Source organism: Staurois parvus, unplaced genomic scaffold (genome assembly GCF_062004578.1).
Source record: "Staurois parvus isolate SC_StPar_1 unplaced genomic scaffold, SC_StPar_1.0 ptg000292l, whole genome shotgun sequence".
Classification (NCBI taxonomy): Eukaryota; Metazoa; Chordata; class Amphibia; order Anura; family Ranidae; genus Staurois; species Staurois parvus.
Window position 1 is genome coordinate 4,790,396 of NW_028318088.1, and position 13,071 is coordinate 4,803,466.

General features: G+C 40.1%; 1 protein-coding gene and 1 long non-coding RNA gene across 4 annotated transcripts in view; one reads left to right on the forward strand and one right to left on the reverse strand.

Moving 5' to 3' along the window:
- LOC149458182 (uncharacterized) overlaps nt 1–4,370 on the forward strand; it is a 60,568-nt gene extending 56,198 nt beyond the window's left edge. The window contains exon 2 of the long non-coding RNA XR_016313494.1: nt 3,292–4,370. This is a non-coding gene — a long non-coding RNA (uncharacterized LOC149458182). The remainder of the gene's footprint in view (nt 1–3,291) is intronic.
- SLC44A1 (solute carrier family 44 member 1) overlaps nt 1–13,071 on the reverse strand; it is a 182,359-nt gene that overhangs the window by 22,812 nt on the left and 146,476 nt on the right. For 2 of the 3 annotated variants that reach the window (XM_089682620.1, XM_089682621.1), the window contains exons 14-15: nt 3,699–3,935; nt 3,525–3,596 (exon numbers count right to left, since the gene is read on the reverse strand). In XM_089682620.1, coding sequence (XP_089538746.1) covers nt 3,525–3,596; nt 3,699–3,935 — 309 coding nt within the window. Of the gene's footprint in view, nt 1–1,889; nt 3,597–3,698; nt 3,936–13,071 lie in introns of those variants that run through there. The other variant, XM_089682619.1, reaches the window with a different exon arrangement.

Here is a 13,071-nt window from a genome sequence, read left to right on the forward strand (position 1 = left end):
AATTTGGTGTATGGCTTCTATTTGTCAGTTCAAAACTAAAAAATGCACTTTTTTCTCTACTGTGATTGGCTTATGGGGTAGTAATTTATGTAACACCGCTACCTGAAGAGACACTGTAAAATAAATGGATTTGGTTTACATTCACAGAAGGATCTCCAATGTGTCCATACAATCCAATGGCAAAGGATGTCGGTTTTATTTATTTTGCTTGTATTAAGGCAATCATATTTCATACAAGTTTTAGGACAAAGCCCATCATGAAAGCGAGATTCCTGCCTAACCATAGTTATTTATAAAAATGTCCCTCTCTTCACCTGCTACCTATCCTGCCTACTCTATATACAGTTGTAAAAATAGATCTGTATACTTGCCTTTTTTCAGCCCGCTCCAGTGTGGTTACCTGATCCCGGGGCTCCTGCTCCCTTGTGTCTGGGAGTGCTCAACGACTGGGAATTCCGGGAGCGGTATTATCAGCTATAAGGTCTTCATACCCCAGCTTTTGACAGCACTCCCTCCTTTCCACTGCAGCCAAACACTAATTGTCACAGGGTAGCCAGGGCTGCGGGATCACGTGACTGGACAGAGTAAGCTTAAAAAAAAAGGTAAGTAGATCTTTTTTTTTACACAGGGTAGACAGCAATGTACCAAGAAGGGGAAAGGCTTTTTTAAAAATAGTTATGGTTAGGCAAGAATTCCACTAAGTATACCACCACCAATATCACCACATAAGGGCATCCTCATCCTCTAGGTAGGATTGGTTTGATAGGTTTGAGTAAATGAGCAAGAAAAGTTTTGCTACAGGCCAGATTGAGATTTTTCAGCATAGTTAAGACTCTGTATGCAGTTTTTCACTTAGAAAAAAAAATACATTACTTAATCACCTACAGCAGGTAAAATAAGTATTGAACACATCACCGAAGTAAATAGTTTCTAAAGGTAACATTGACATGAAATATTCACCACATGTCGGTAACAACACATGCAATCCATACATAGAAATAAAGCAAAACAAAAAAGTTCAGAAATTAAGTTATGTATAATAAATTGGAATGACACAGGAAAAAAGTATTGAGTATAGTCTGGTCAGATCCAGACCACAATTTAACTCTTTGGATGCCATAATACACACCATGTTTGAAGGTCAAATGGCACTGCACATCACTCCAAAAACATCATACCAATAATGAAGTTTGGAGGTGGGAATATCAAGATGTAGGGCTATTTTTCAGCATACAGAACTGGCAAACTTCAAATCATTGAAAGAAGCATGCATGGAAAAATGAGGACGATGAAATGAGGGTAGACAGTTCAGCAATTCAATGACCCCAAACACAAGGCCAAGGAAACTCTCAATTGGGTTCAAAGAAAGAAAATAAAGCTGCTAGAATCCTGACTTGAATCCAATAGAAAATCTATGGAAAGAACTAAAGATCATAGAAGAGATCCTTCAAGATTTATGTAGAAGAATGGGCCGCAATCACACCTGAGCAATGCAGGCGACTAGTTTCTCCATACCGTAGGCGTCTTGAAGCTGTCATTACCAACAAAGGATTTTGTAAGAAGTATTAAATAAATTTCAGTGTGTTCAATACTTTTTCCCTGTGTCATTCCATTTTATAACACATAACTTAATCTCTGAACTTATTTGTTCTGATTTCTTTGTATGTAAGGATTACATGGGTTGATACTAACCTGTGATGAAAATTTCATGTCAATAGGACCTTTAGAAATCTATTTACTGAGAAAAATGGTGACGTGTTCAATGCTTATTTACCCGATGTATCTGACATTTCCCTAAAAGCAGTGTTTTGCTTTAGAAGGAAATAAATTAACAGGTAGCAGATTCTTAGTGACAGACAAATAGTAAATAATGTATGGCAGATCAGTCATTGAACTCAGCTCTTGTTTTTATGTGGCAACGGGATATGGAAACAGCATCATGATTTATTAGAGCACAGTGATGCATCTTTCTTGTACATAAAATAAAAAGCCATAATAAGCATGCATGTTGATTTCATAAAAACAGTGTTATTTTATAGAAGTTAATATACAAATAAAGAAAAGTTACAAATAGAATACAAGCAAGCTAATATGTATAAATGATATGTACTGAAAAGCTGAAAGGACTTTTGCTTGTTCCCCACAAAGATACAGCATATATGGGTAATCATTTAACAAACTGAACCATCAGGCCACGTGTGTAAAAAGCTGACCTGTCAGGCAGAACTGAAATACCCTTCTGTGTTAACTACAGCCTCTGAAAAATCTAGTTTTTTTATGTATAGTCACACAAATGCATGTATTTTCATGCTCAGAGTAGTGGGAGAGTTTTACAGCTGAAATCATAAAAGTTTTGGAAGAAGCTTTGAAAAGGAGTGGTACATGACAAAACATAGGGGTTGATTTACTAAAACTGGAGACTGCAAAATCTGGTTCAGCTGTGCATGCTAGAAATTCAGTTTCTAACTTAGAGTAGAACTATAGGCAAAACATTTTTTATCATTTTGGATAGAGTAAGGGAGGTTTATAAGCCCTGTCAGTTTTTTTGGCCACTGTTTCCCATTGGAGAGATTTACCTTCACTTCCTGTCCCACAGCCTAAAAAGGAAGTGAGATAATCTCTGCAAATTAATGAAATTCTTCAGATACCCCCAGGTCAGCAGAACCAGTGCCTCCATTGAAAAATTTCCACTTTTCTGGAGACAACACAAAATTTGGGGTTTTCTTTAATTTCACTTTCGATGATAATCAGGACAAATAAAGGGGGAATCTCCCTAACGGGAAACACAGACTGCAGTCAAAACCTAATAGGTGTTCTAATCCATTTCCGCCTTTGCCTTTAATTATACGTTAAGCTTGTTCAAGTAAGCTTAAAAAAATAAATAAAATAAAAAACAGGAAGCTGGTTGGTTTCTATGCCGATTTTGATTTTGCACTCAACAGTTTTAATAAATTAACCCCATAGTAAATCGTAAGTCTTCAGCGCCACATAGGAAATATTAAACTATTTGCCAATAAATGGTCTCATTCCATCAGAAAAGCTTAATAAAATATTGGCATTTATTATAAAAGAAAAACACGATTCTATAACACACACCATGACATGGGTTTATTCTTTTTTTTTCTAAATATATTTAATAATAAGGTGATAGAATGAAATATTCAAACTAGATCTAACTTACACAACTTTATAAGTATGGTCATTGCCATTAATATAATGGACATGTTGCCTCTATAAGAGTTAATGTATCTTACAAATGGATATCTATAATAACCAGATCTCCTCTTACAGGAGGAACAAAGGCAATATTCCTTTCAGCTTGCCTTGACAGAAGATGGTCTTAGGTGTGATAAGGACTCTGTCAGCCAACCAATGGGCAAGCCAAAAAGCAGGAAAAGAAGAACATCTTGAGTTACGCAGACAACAAAGAGGTCACCAGAAGAAGCCCAGTCAGTGAAGACAGAAAGGGATAGGAAGTAAAAGTGAAATTCTTGGAGTATGGTCATCTCCTCGCTTGCACCTACCATCGGTTTCAGTTCCCTGATCTCAGCGCCACTTCCCTCTTTCATGGCTTTTCTACTGTTCTCCACAAATTCCTGCACAAAAATATTAATAAATAATATATAAAATGTATAACCACCGTTTAATCATCATCATCATCAGCTTTGAAAAAAAACATGGTGACCGAATTTACTTACCATTAGGACTTTGTCCATGTAGAATTCCTTTCCAGGGCTCCCATCATTATATTTAGTGTCAACAGCAAAACACAGGAATAAGACATCTACTACCATTTCATAGATGGAGAGGAAGCAGTGAGCAACAAGAAAGGCAAAAAGGCAGACAATGATGAGTGGCAGCACCCATACTGTGTAGTCTCTCTGATAGTTAAGCAGCATAATGCCTGCAAGGCCTGTGGTGCTCACAATCAAGATCTAAAAGTGAACAAAAAGATAAACAATACTGTAATTCTTATGCAGCACAGCCCTATTTATGGTACGTTTATAGTTTGATAGTTTGAAGAAAAAGCTAGAATCTGGAATGAAATTACATTGACACACACTGGGCATGGTCTCCAAGAAAAAAAGGTCAAGTGTTACCCCATAAGAAAGTTTTCAAAAGTGGTTTTCCTAGTGTAGGTTTGAAAACAGAATGCCACATTTTCATAGAAGAGACCTAGTATATTTCTTTATAAGAGCCACTCTTAAGACTTGTACAGGCATTTATGATGTTGACACTCTTCAAATAATGGTTCTGCCCTCCCACGTGCTACAAGTTCCAAGTGGCCTATCTTTATAACTGATGGTTTTACTGAAAATGATTAAGAATAATGCCAGCAAACAAAATAAATGTCAAACTTTGCATTTTAAGTCTAATGAAGTCTTTACATACTGTACAATTATACAATGCATATGAATATATCTTTAATACCCAAATTTTAGATAACAATGTGGGATTGAATTGTAAATTTTAATCGGGGATGTACTAAAAAATAATATTTAACCTATTTACACAGTTTGCTGCCTCAGTGTACACTAAATCACCACATTAAACTAATAAAACATAGGTTTTTTTTTAGATTTTTTTTTTTCATTTTTTAATTGGTCTGAGAAAATGTATTATAAATTTAGGCTGGACATAACATTATATCATTTTCTTGTTTGATTTCCTTTACATGTACCTTCAACTACGTAGCACAAGAGCCTGCCTGATTGCATCCAAACTGAAAGTGTTTAGGTTTGACATCATATTGCATGGTTTTGGTAAATCTAAAGGAAAATTGTAGAACATTGTAAAATGTATGGCCAGCCTTACTCTAATTTTTTGATTAATCAAAGTAGCCCACTTTTGCAGATACAACAGCTAAACAGACTCATATTGACTCTCTGAAACTCATCTTTCGATTCTAATGCGACTGAGCCTGCCAGACCTGTTCCTGTCAAAGCTTTTTCTAGGAAACCATACTCACTGACACCTTTGTATTTTCTTCTACCTACAGTTTTAGGGTTATAATGGTCTGTCTGGCTTTCCTTGTTAAATGCCTTTTCTCTTATAGCAATATACAAATTCTTACAATGAAATAATTCTTAAAATAACTTTTATACAAAGGGCTTTTAAGTAATCCGTTGTTGCAGAAAAGTTGTAAGTTAAGCCTTTACTTGTCCCCCAAAAAAGTCATTATCTTTTAGACTGAAACTTTAACTGGCAGTTTATTACTTATATTTGTATCATTTCTTGTTATGCACTAGAATTGAACTGCTTACATTTCAGTTTAAACTGGTGTTCTAAAACTTTTGACTGGTAATGTTATAAATTTAGTGCATCAGTCAGGTACTTATAACAATAAAAGCGGACATTTTGAACACCACTCTAATAAAAAATGTCCTTAATGGCTGATGATTAGCCACATTTACTTATGTGTTCCACTGAACAATTCCTTTTGTGAGAGTTAAAGGCTAACTCTGGGCACAAAAAAACAAAACAAATACCCAAGCAGTGGGCTCCCCTCCGTTATGTCTAAGGGTGCCGTAATAAGTAATAGTTGCTTTATTCCAGAATATCTACCTTACCTTATTCTGCACTCCAGCAGGCTCCCTCTACTGGTGTGACCAGGTAGCTTCAGCCTCCTGGCTAAGCTGCTCATGGCCATAGTTACACACTCATTCCCTACCTGTACAATGCAGGGTTAACAGCCCTGCACTGTACAGGCCACCGCTGAGGGACCACTCACAGACTGGAGCTTTGGACATAACAAGCATTTTACCCTTACAGTGTGGGGGACTCCACTGTAAAAGGTACATTTTGACTAATTCCCAGAGTTGGACTTTAAAGGCAGGTAAAACACAAAGAAAAGTTTTCTAAATAGGTTTTTGATTCATGTAGCTTATCACAAAACCACCACATCATGAATAAAAAGAAAAAAAAAAGACATTTTACAAACAAAAGGGGCTTGAGTTACCACAAAAGCACTTTCAATTAGCCATAAACATCCAACCCCTTGCTGGGGAAGTTCTCTTTAAAATCCTACATCAGATAGGTGTTTAAACGGGGTTCAATGTGCCAATTTAAAAAATACTTATCGATTAACTACATATTGAGCTACAGTAGTAAACAAACCTCTGCATCATGTAGATTAATGTGTATTATAAAGGTTTTGTGCCAAAATGGTGATTAATGTACATTTGCACTCCTTTTTTAAAAGAGAAAAAAAAAATTTCTTGAAAGAGTTAAATACACAAGAAAAGTAGATTTCTACAAAATTGTAGCATACTAGCATTGATTTACTACTTGGGCCATAGCATTTATCACCAAGCTCCTTAAACCGGGAACACTAGACCATTTGACAAATGTCAGTGTCAGTTCATGGCAGCCTGGTTTACTCATCATTTGTGATTCATGCAGCATGGAAAGAAAAACAATATAAAATGCCTTTTGTAAGCTTTGGTCTTCAAAACACAACAACATCATTTGTTACTGAAGAGACCTTTGTGACAAGGGCTCTTCGTGTCAGCCTAAAGACATTTGTTTTTTATTTCATTCCTAAACTGAACTTTAAGGTAATAGGGAGATTGCAGGAGTAGAAAGCAAGGTTTGGGACTAGCAAACTGCCCAAGGACATTTCAAGTAGCAAATTTCTAATTAGGGCATTGTAATAAAGTTTATAGTACAGGTAATATAAGGACATGTGGCATAATTATTATTATTAATATACAGGATTTATATGGCGCCAACAGTTTGCACAGTGCTTTACAAAATGAAGTTTGACATTACAGTGACAATTCAATTTGGTACAAGAGGAAACAGAGGGCCCTGCTCGTTAGAGCTTACCATAAGGACAGAATCAGGAAAAAGTCACAGATTTTGGTCGTTGTGAATATATTCTTGAGACTAGCTATTTTGTTATAAAAATCATTCTATACTTGATTAGGAGTTCTGAGAAAACGTTATAAAGAGCCAAAAAATAAAAAAATAAAAAAAAAAAGCCTTACCAGGACTCTTTCTGCTCTGATAACTTACATTTTTGTTAACTCTACTAAAAACCTGACTCTGGGACAAATCTATTTTTGACGTGAAACTTAGCAAGCTTGGAATCTAAGTAATAATGGGTACAATTCACTAAGCACTAAGCTTCAAACTATGCGGTAGGATACTGCACAGCATCTTTATTACAAAAAAAAAACAAAAACCTTTGAATTCACTAAAAAATGCTACTAAAATACCACAGTTATTTTATCAAGTCCTGCAGTATTTTAGTAGTGAAAACCATGCGTTAATGTTTCAGCTGTCAGCAGGGTTCCCCACTGACAGCTAAATGTAAAAGTTAGAATTGCCGGCAATTCAAAAAAATGTTAAAAATGGCGTGGGGTCCCCCCTTCCATCCATACCAGGCCCTTCGGGTCTGGTATGGATTTTGAGGGGAACCCTCACACCAAAATGTAAGAAAAAAAAATGGCGTGGGGTCCCCCCAAAATCCACACCAGACCCTTATTCGAGCATGCAGTCCGGCAGGTCAGGAAAGGGGGGGGGGAATGAGCGAGCGTCCCCTCTTGAACCATACCTAGCCACATGCCCTCAAGATGGGGAGGGAGTGCTTTTGGGCAGGAGAGGCTTCCTTCCCAAAGTACCTTGTCCCCATGTTGATGGGGACAGAGGCTTCCCCCCCACAACCCTGGCCGGTGGTTGTGGGGGTCTGCGGGCAAGAGGCTTATCGGAATCTGGAATCCTCCTTTAGCAACAGGGCCCCAGATCCCCCCCCACCCCCTTATGTTAATAAGTATGCAGTACATAGTACCACTACCCATTCACAAAAAAAAACAAAAAAAAATGGAGTGTGAACAAAGACAGGTGACAGTCTTTGAGAAGTCCTTTATTAAAAGAAGGAAAATAAAAGAATGTACCCCGAAGTAGATCCAATGTCAATCATGCAATCACCGCATGCCTGGACCACTATTTAATTACCACATGCAATTATTTATTTCCTTTTGTGAATTGACTTTAAGGTCTTTTTATGCGGTATTTATTGAGTTTTTTTGCTATTTTTGGTAAATACCGCATACTAGCAATAGTGAACTGACATTTTCAGTATCGGATGCAATATGTGGTCATGTGACTGACTTAACTCATGCGACAAGCTTTAGTGAATTGTGCCCAATATCTCCATTTACATTTCAGTAGTGCAATTCTCTAGGTATACTTCCTCCAAAGTCCTAATTCAGAAGCTGTTGTGTGTCAATTTCCTATGAAGGGGACCAGATAATCCTATCTGCTCTCTCCTTTGCAGGGTGACCAATCCCCTTACCTCCCCTTTGTAGTTGTATTAGATTGCGGACTTCACCATACTTGTGTAAAGAACAGTGGGCGGTGCTTTAGTAATGTATTTGCGTGTCTTGACAAAGCTCTGTCCACTGCCTCACTGTTTGGGCACACACATCTACACCTCCTCCACTGTAAATAGGGGCGTATTTACCACTAGGGCAGCATTTTTCAGGGGCAGCGCTGCCTCCCGGCAAAAGTGACACACGTGGCAGCTGGTGACTGAGGATGGGGAGCAGGTGAGGCACAGGCACAGTAGTGCGGGCTGCAGTCTGCTGAAAGGAGTCCATCTCTTGTTCCCCGATCACTGTCAGAGATCAGTGCAGAAGGAGAACTTGGGGCACCCTGGGTGGGGGCACATGGGGGGGGGGGGAGGTGCAATTTTACTCCTGCCCAGGGCGACACACAACCAAACTACACCACTGACTATAGAGTGTCCTGGTGCTGTATATTTTTTTATAAATCAGATATATTATTTATTACTGTTTAAGGCATACATAGTACAGAATGCGGTAGCATATATAACACATTATGAAATAATCAGCCATTAACAAAAAGAACTAAAAGAAAATTTTCAGTGTTACCAGTTGTCCAATGAAAAAATAAATACAACAAGATTGTGGTATTATTATGCAGTAAAGGCACATGCAGAACCTCACAAACACAGAGCAGTAGATGTTCCCCTCCAGCAGTGGACCATTGGAAAGTACAGTAGATAGATCTCACTACATGATAATCAAGGCGAACAACATAGCAGGCAGAGCACATCATGAAAGGATAATTACAACAGCCTATGCATTATCAAATCTAATGGGGCTAAACCCGGAGTGGCCAACCATGCTTCTCAGAGTTTCTCAAATTTACCTGGGCACCCACGATGTTGGTAAATTAAACAATCGTATCGTAAGATGGTTCCTATATTCTGCCTCCAATCCTCCATAGTAGGGGGAGTTTCTGATTTCCAACCCACAATAATAGCCTTGCATGCTTGGAACAGGGCCTTGCAGAGGGCTTCTAATATAAACGTATCTTGAGTAACATTATCTAAAATACCTAAGACATTCTTTAGGCTTCAGAAGTAGGTTAGTTTGAAACACTAAGTTAAGAGTGTTGACCACTTCCTCCCAGTATCGAAGTTTCGGGCACCGCCATAGCATGTGAATAAAATCCCCATGATCTCACATCTGCCACAAAGAAGGTCCTGGCGTAGCCACATTATACACATTCTAGCTGGTGTAGAATGAACCCTAAGTACAATATACAGTTGTGATATACAGTGAGAAACCGTCAACGAGCTAAGATGGATAGACTGCAGAGCAGCTTCCCACTGGTCTTCCTCAAATGCCCCCACATCTCGCTCCCACTGTCCACTAGCCCTATTTGGGTATTTTTCCAAGTAATCTGACAGAAGCATGGTAAAGCAGCAAGAAATAATCCCTTTAGTATTTGTAACTGAGTGCAAATGATTGAAAATGGGGTTGGGGGAGGAGTGCCATAAGGCTGACAGGCCTTGAGCGGCAACTGCATGTTTTAACTGCATGTAATAATATAACATTGTATACAGTAAATTATACCTGGACTTCAATGTATCAATTTATATAAGCTGACCACTGTCAAATATATGTTTCAAATGAGTAATCTTGTTGGATTTCCACTTAGAGGCATATTGTAGCTTGGCCAGTTCTGGTAATGCCGCATTATTCCATATGGGACTATATGGGGTATGACCTGTTACCTGCTGCAGCTGCTTGACCTTGACCCAAATTTTATGTATTGGTCAATTGGTAGGGTAGGACTTATTTGGTTTACAAAAAGATTGAGTCTCAAGACCTTCCGGTAATGAGCCATACAATGTAACATCACTTGTAGCGTAGAATCCTTAGCCATGGCACTAGTGGTGCCTCCTACCACCATACCTTTATGCAGATATTGCACCTGGCTAGTCAGATAATACAACCAGGGATTGGGCAAAGCTATCCCTCCCCTCTATCCTTAGGATGCTGTAACTGTGCTATCTGTGGTGGGTGGTTTCCCCAAAGGAAGGAGTGAAAAACAGTATTTATAATAGAGAAAGTTTTCAGCGGAATCATTACTGCCAAATTCTGAAGAAAATACAGCAATTGGGGCATAAATATCGTTTTTAGAAGGTTCGCTCTACCTGCCAAAGACAACCAGAACTTAGACCATATCTTCACCTTGCCTTTAAAGTGAGTCAAAAATGGGGCTAGATTTAATCGACAGTAGTCTAGTAAATTGTAACTAATGTGAATACCCAGGTATTTAAAGAAGGATGTTATTATAACTGGACAGAAAGTAGACATTGCTGAGTCCATGACCCCATCAAGTGGCAGCAGGGCCGACTCAGACCAGTTAATCATTAGCCCAGAATATTTTCCAAATTGAGAGATTATATGCATGGCTGCTTGTAAGGATGAGCCTGTATCGCCGAGCAAAAGCAATACGTCATCTGCATATAACAATATTTTCTCATGGATGTTACCATATTGAAAACCCACCACCTCCTCACTAGCCCGAATTTGCGTCGCCAGAGTTTCAATGGTCAAAGCAAACAATAGTGGAGAGAGGGGGCATCCCTGTCGGGTACCCCTAGCTAGCTGAAAAGTTAGCGAAGTTACTCCGCCTTGTCTAATAGCTGCACAGGGAGAATGATATAAAATCTTTATCCAGGTTATAAAACGCTTGCCAAATCCATATTGGTCCTGTATATTTTACAGCAGGTTAGGACCGTAAGTATAAGCAGGACATGAGACTGTCATACCTACTGCACACATTTGCCTGACTCTCCCTGCTTATGTTCTGCTCCTTGTTCTATTCGCCACTGAACAAGACACAGCAGCTACGGACTATCATTCAGCAGAGAATAGCTGCTATTTGCTGGATGTTCCACCTCCCCATGCCTTTTTCCTGCCCACTGTGCTATTACCCACTTCGCAGAAACTAGCAGCTGCTGAATAGTGTCCTGCAGCTAGTAGTTTCTCTGGATTGGAGAACAGCTCAGCACTGTGAACACTGTGCTGTAGGACACAGGCAGAGAGAATATCCAGAGCACAGCAGCACAGGGGAAAGGAAGGACACAGGCAGAGAAAGGCAGAATACCCAGAGCACAGCAGCTATTCTCTGCTGAACGGCATTCTGCAGCTACTAGTAACTGTATAGCACAGGGGAAAGGATACAGGCAGAGAGAGGCAGGACATCCGGGGCACAGCAGCTATTCTGTGCTAAATGGTATCCTGCAGCTGCTGGTTTCTATTTAAAACAGGGGGAATGACATCCAGAGCACAGCAGCTATACTGTGCTGAACGGCATTCTGCAGCTGCTGCTTTCTGTATAGCACAGGGGGAAGGACAAAGGCAGAGAGAGGCAGAAACCCCAGAGCACAGCTGTTATTCTGTGCTAAACGGCATCCTGCAGCTGCTGGTTTCTATTTAGCATGGGGAAGGACATCCAAAGCACAGCAGCTTTTCTGTGCAGAGAGGCATCCTGCAGCTGCTGGTTTCTGTATAGCACAGGGGAAAGGACAAAGGCAGGAAGAGGTAAAACATATAGTGCACAGCAGTTATTCTCTTCTGAATAACATTCAGCAACTGGTTTCCATATAGCATGGAACACAGATAGAGAGAGGCTGAACATATAGCTGAACACGCAGCAGATATCCTGTGCTGAACAGCATCCTGCAGCTGCTGGTTTCTGCATAGCATAGGGAGAAAAAAGTACATAGGCAGAGAGATGTAAAACATATAGAAAGCACAGCAGCTATTTTCTGGTGAATTACAGAGCCTGGCTGATGAGATTACAGCAAAATTTAAACAGTATTTGGACAAGAGAAAAAACCACCAGAAATGAAAACTCATTCCTCTACTAGATGTACCGTGAAATGACCAAACCATGAATTTCAGCAATTATGATATATTTGTTTTGCCAATAAGATATCTATTGGTTGGGAGGAGTCCTTTTTACTATGCAGGAAGGATTTTCAGCAAGTTGTGCCTGAAACACTCTAGTATGAAACCTAGGCCAAAATAAACTGACACAGAATCTGAGGGGAAATCTTTGACGGATTTCAAATCCTCCCCCACTCCATCTAAAAGGAAAAAACATTTTAGCAAGTCATACACTTTAACTAGTTGCCGACCGCAGATAGCCGAATGACAGCTGCACTGCGGCCAGCCAGTTCTGGGTGGACGTCCTCCCAGAACGCGCTCTCCTGCACACCCCCGGGGGCGCGCACCAGGCGATTTCCGTGATTGCTGTGTCCTATGGACACAGCTGATCATGTGATGTGGTAAAAGGCCAATCATAGCGGCCTTTTACCACGTGATCAGCTGTGTCCAATGACACGCTGATCACAGGGAAATGCAATTGCCGGTTCTCAGCTGCACTTTCCTCACGCTGTCAGAGTGTGAGAAAAGTACTGCCGAGAACCGGCAGTTGTCAGAGCAGGAATCAGCACCGATCATCAGGGCACTGATGATCAGTGCCCTGATGATCGGTGCCCAGCAATACCACCCAGCAGCTCCGCCCACCTGTGCCCAGCAGTGCCACCCTCCTGTGCCCAGCAGTGCCACCCTCCTGTGCCCAGCAGTGCCACTCATCAGTGCAGCCCAGCAGTTGCGCCAGTCGGTGCCCAGCAGTTGTGCCAGTCAATGCCCAGCAGTGCCACCAGTCAATGCCGCCTATCAGTGCCGCCTACCCGTGCCACCTCATTAGTGCTGCCTATCAGTGCCACCTATCAGTGCT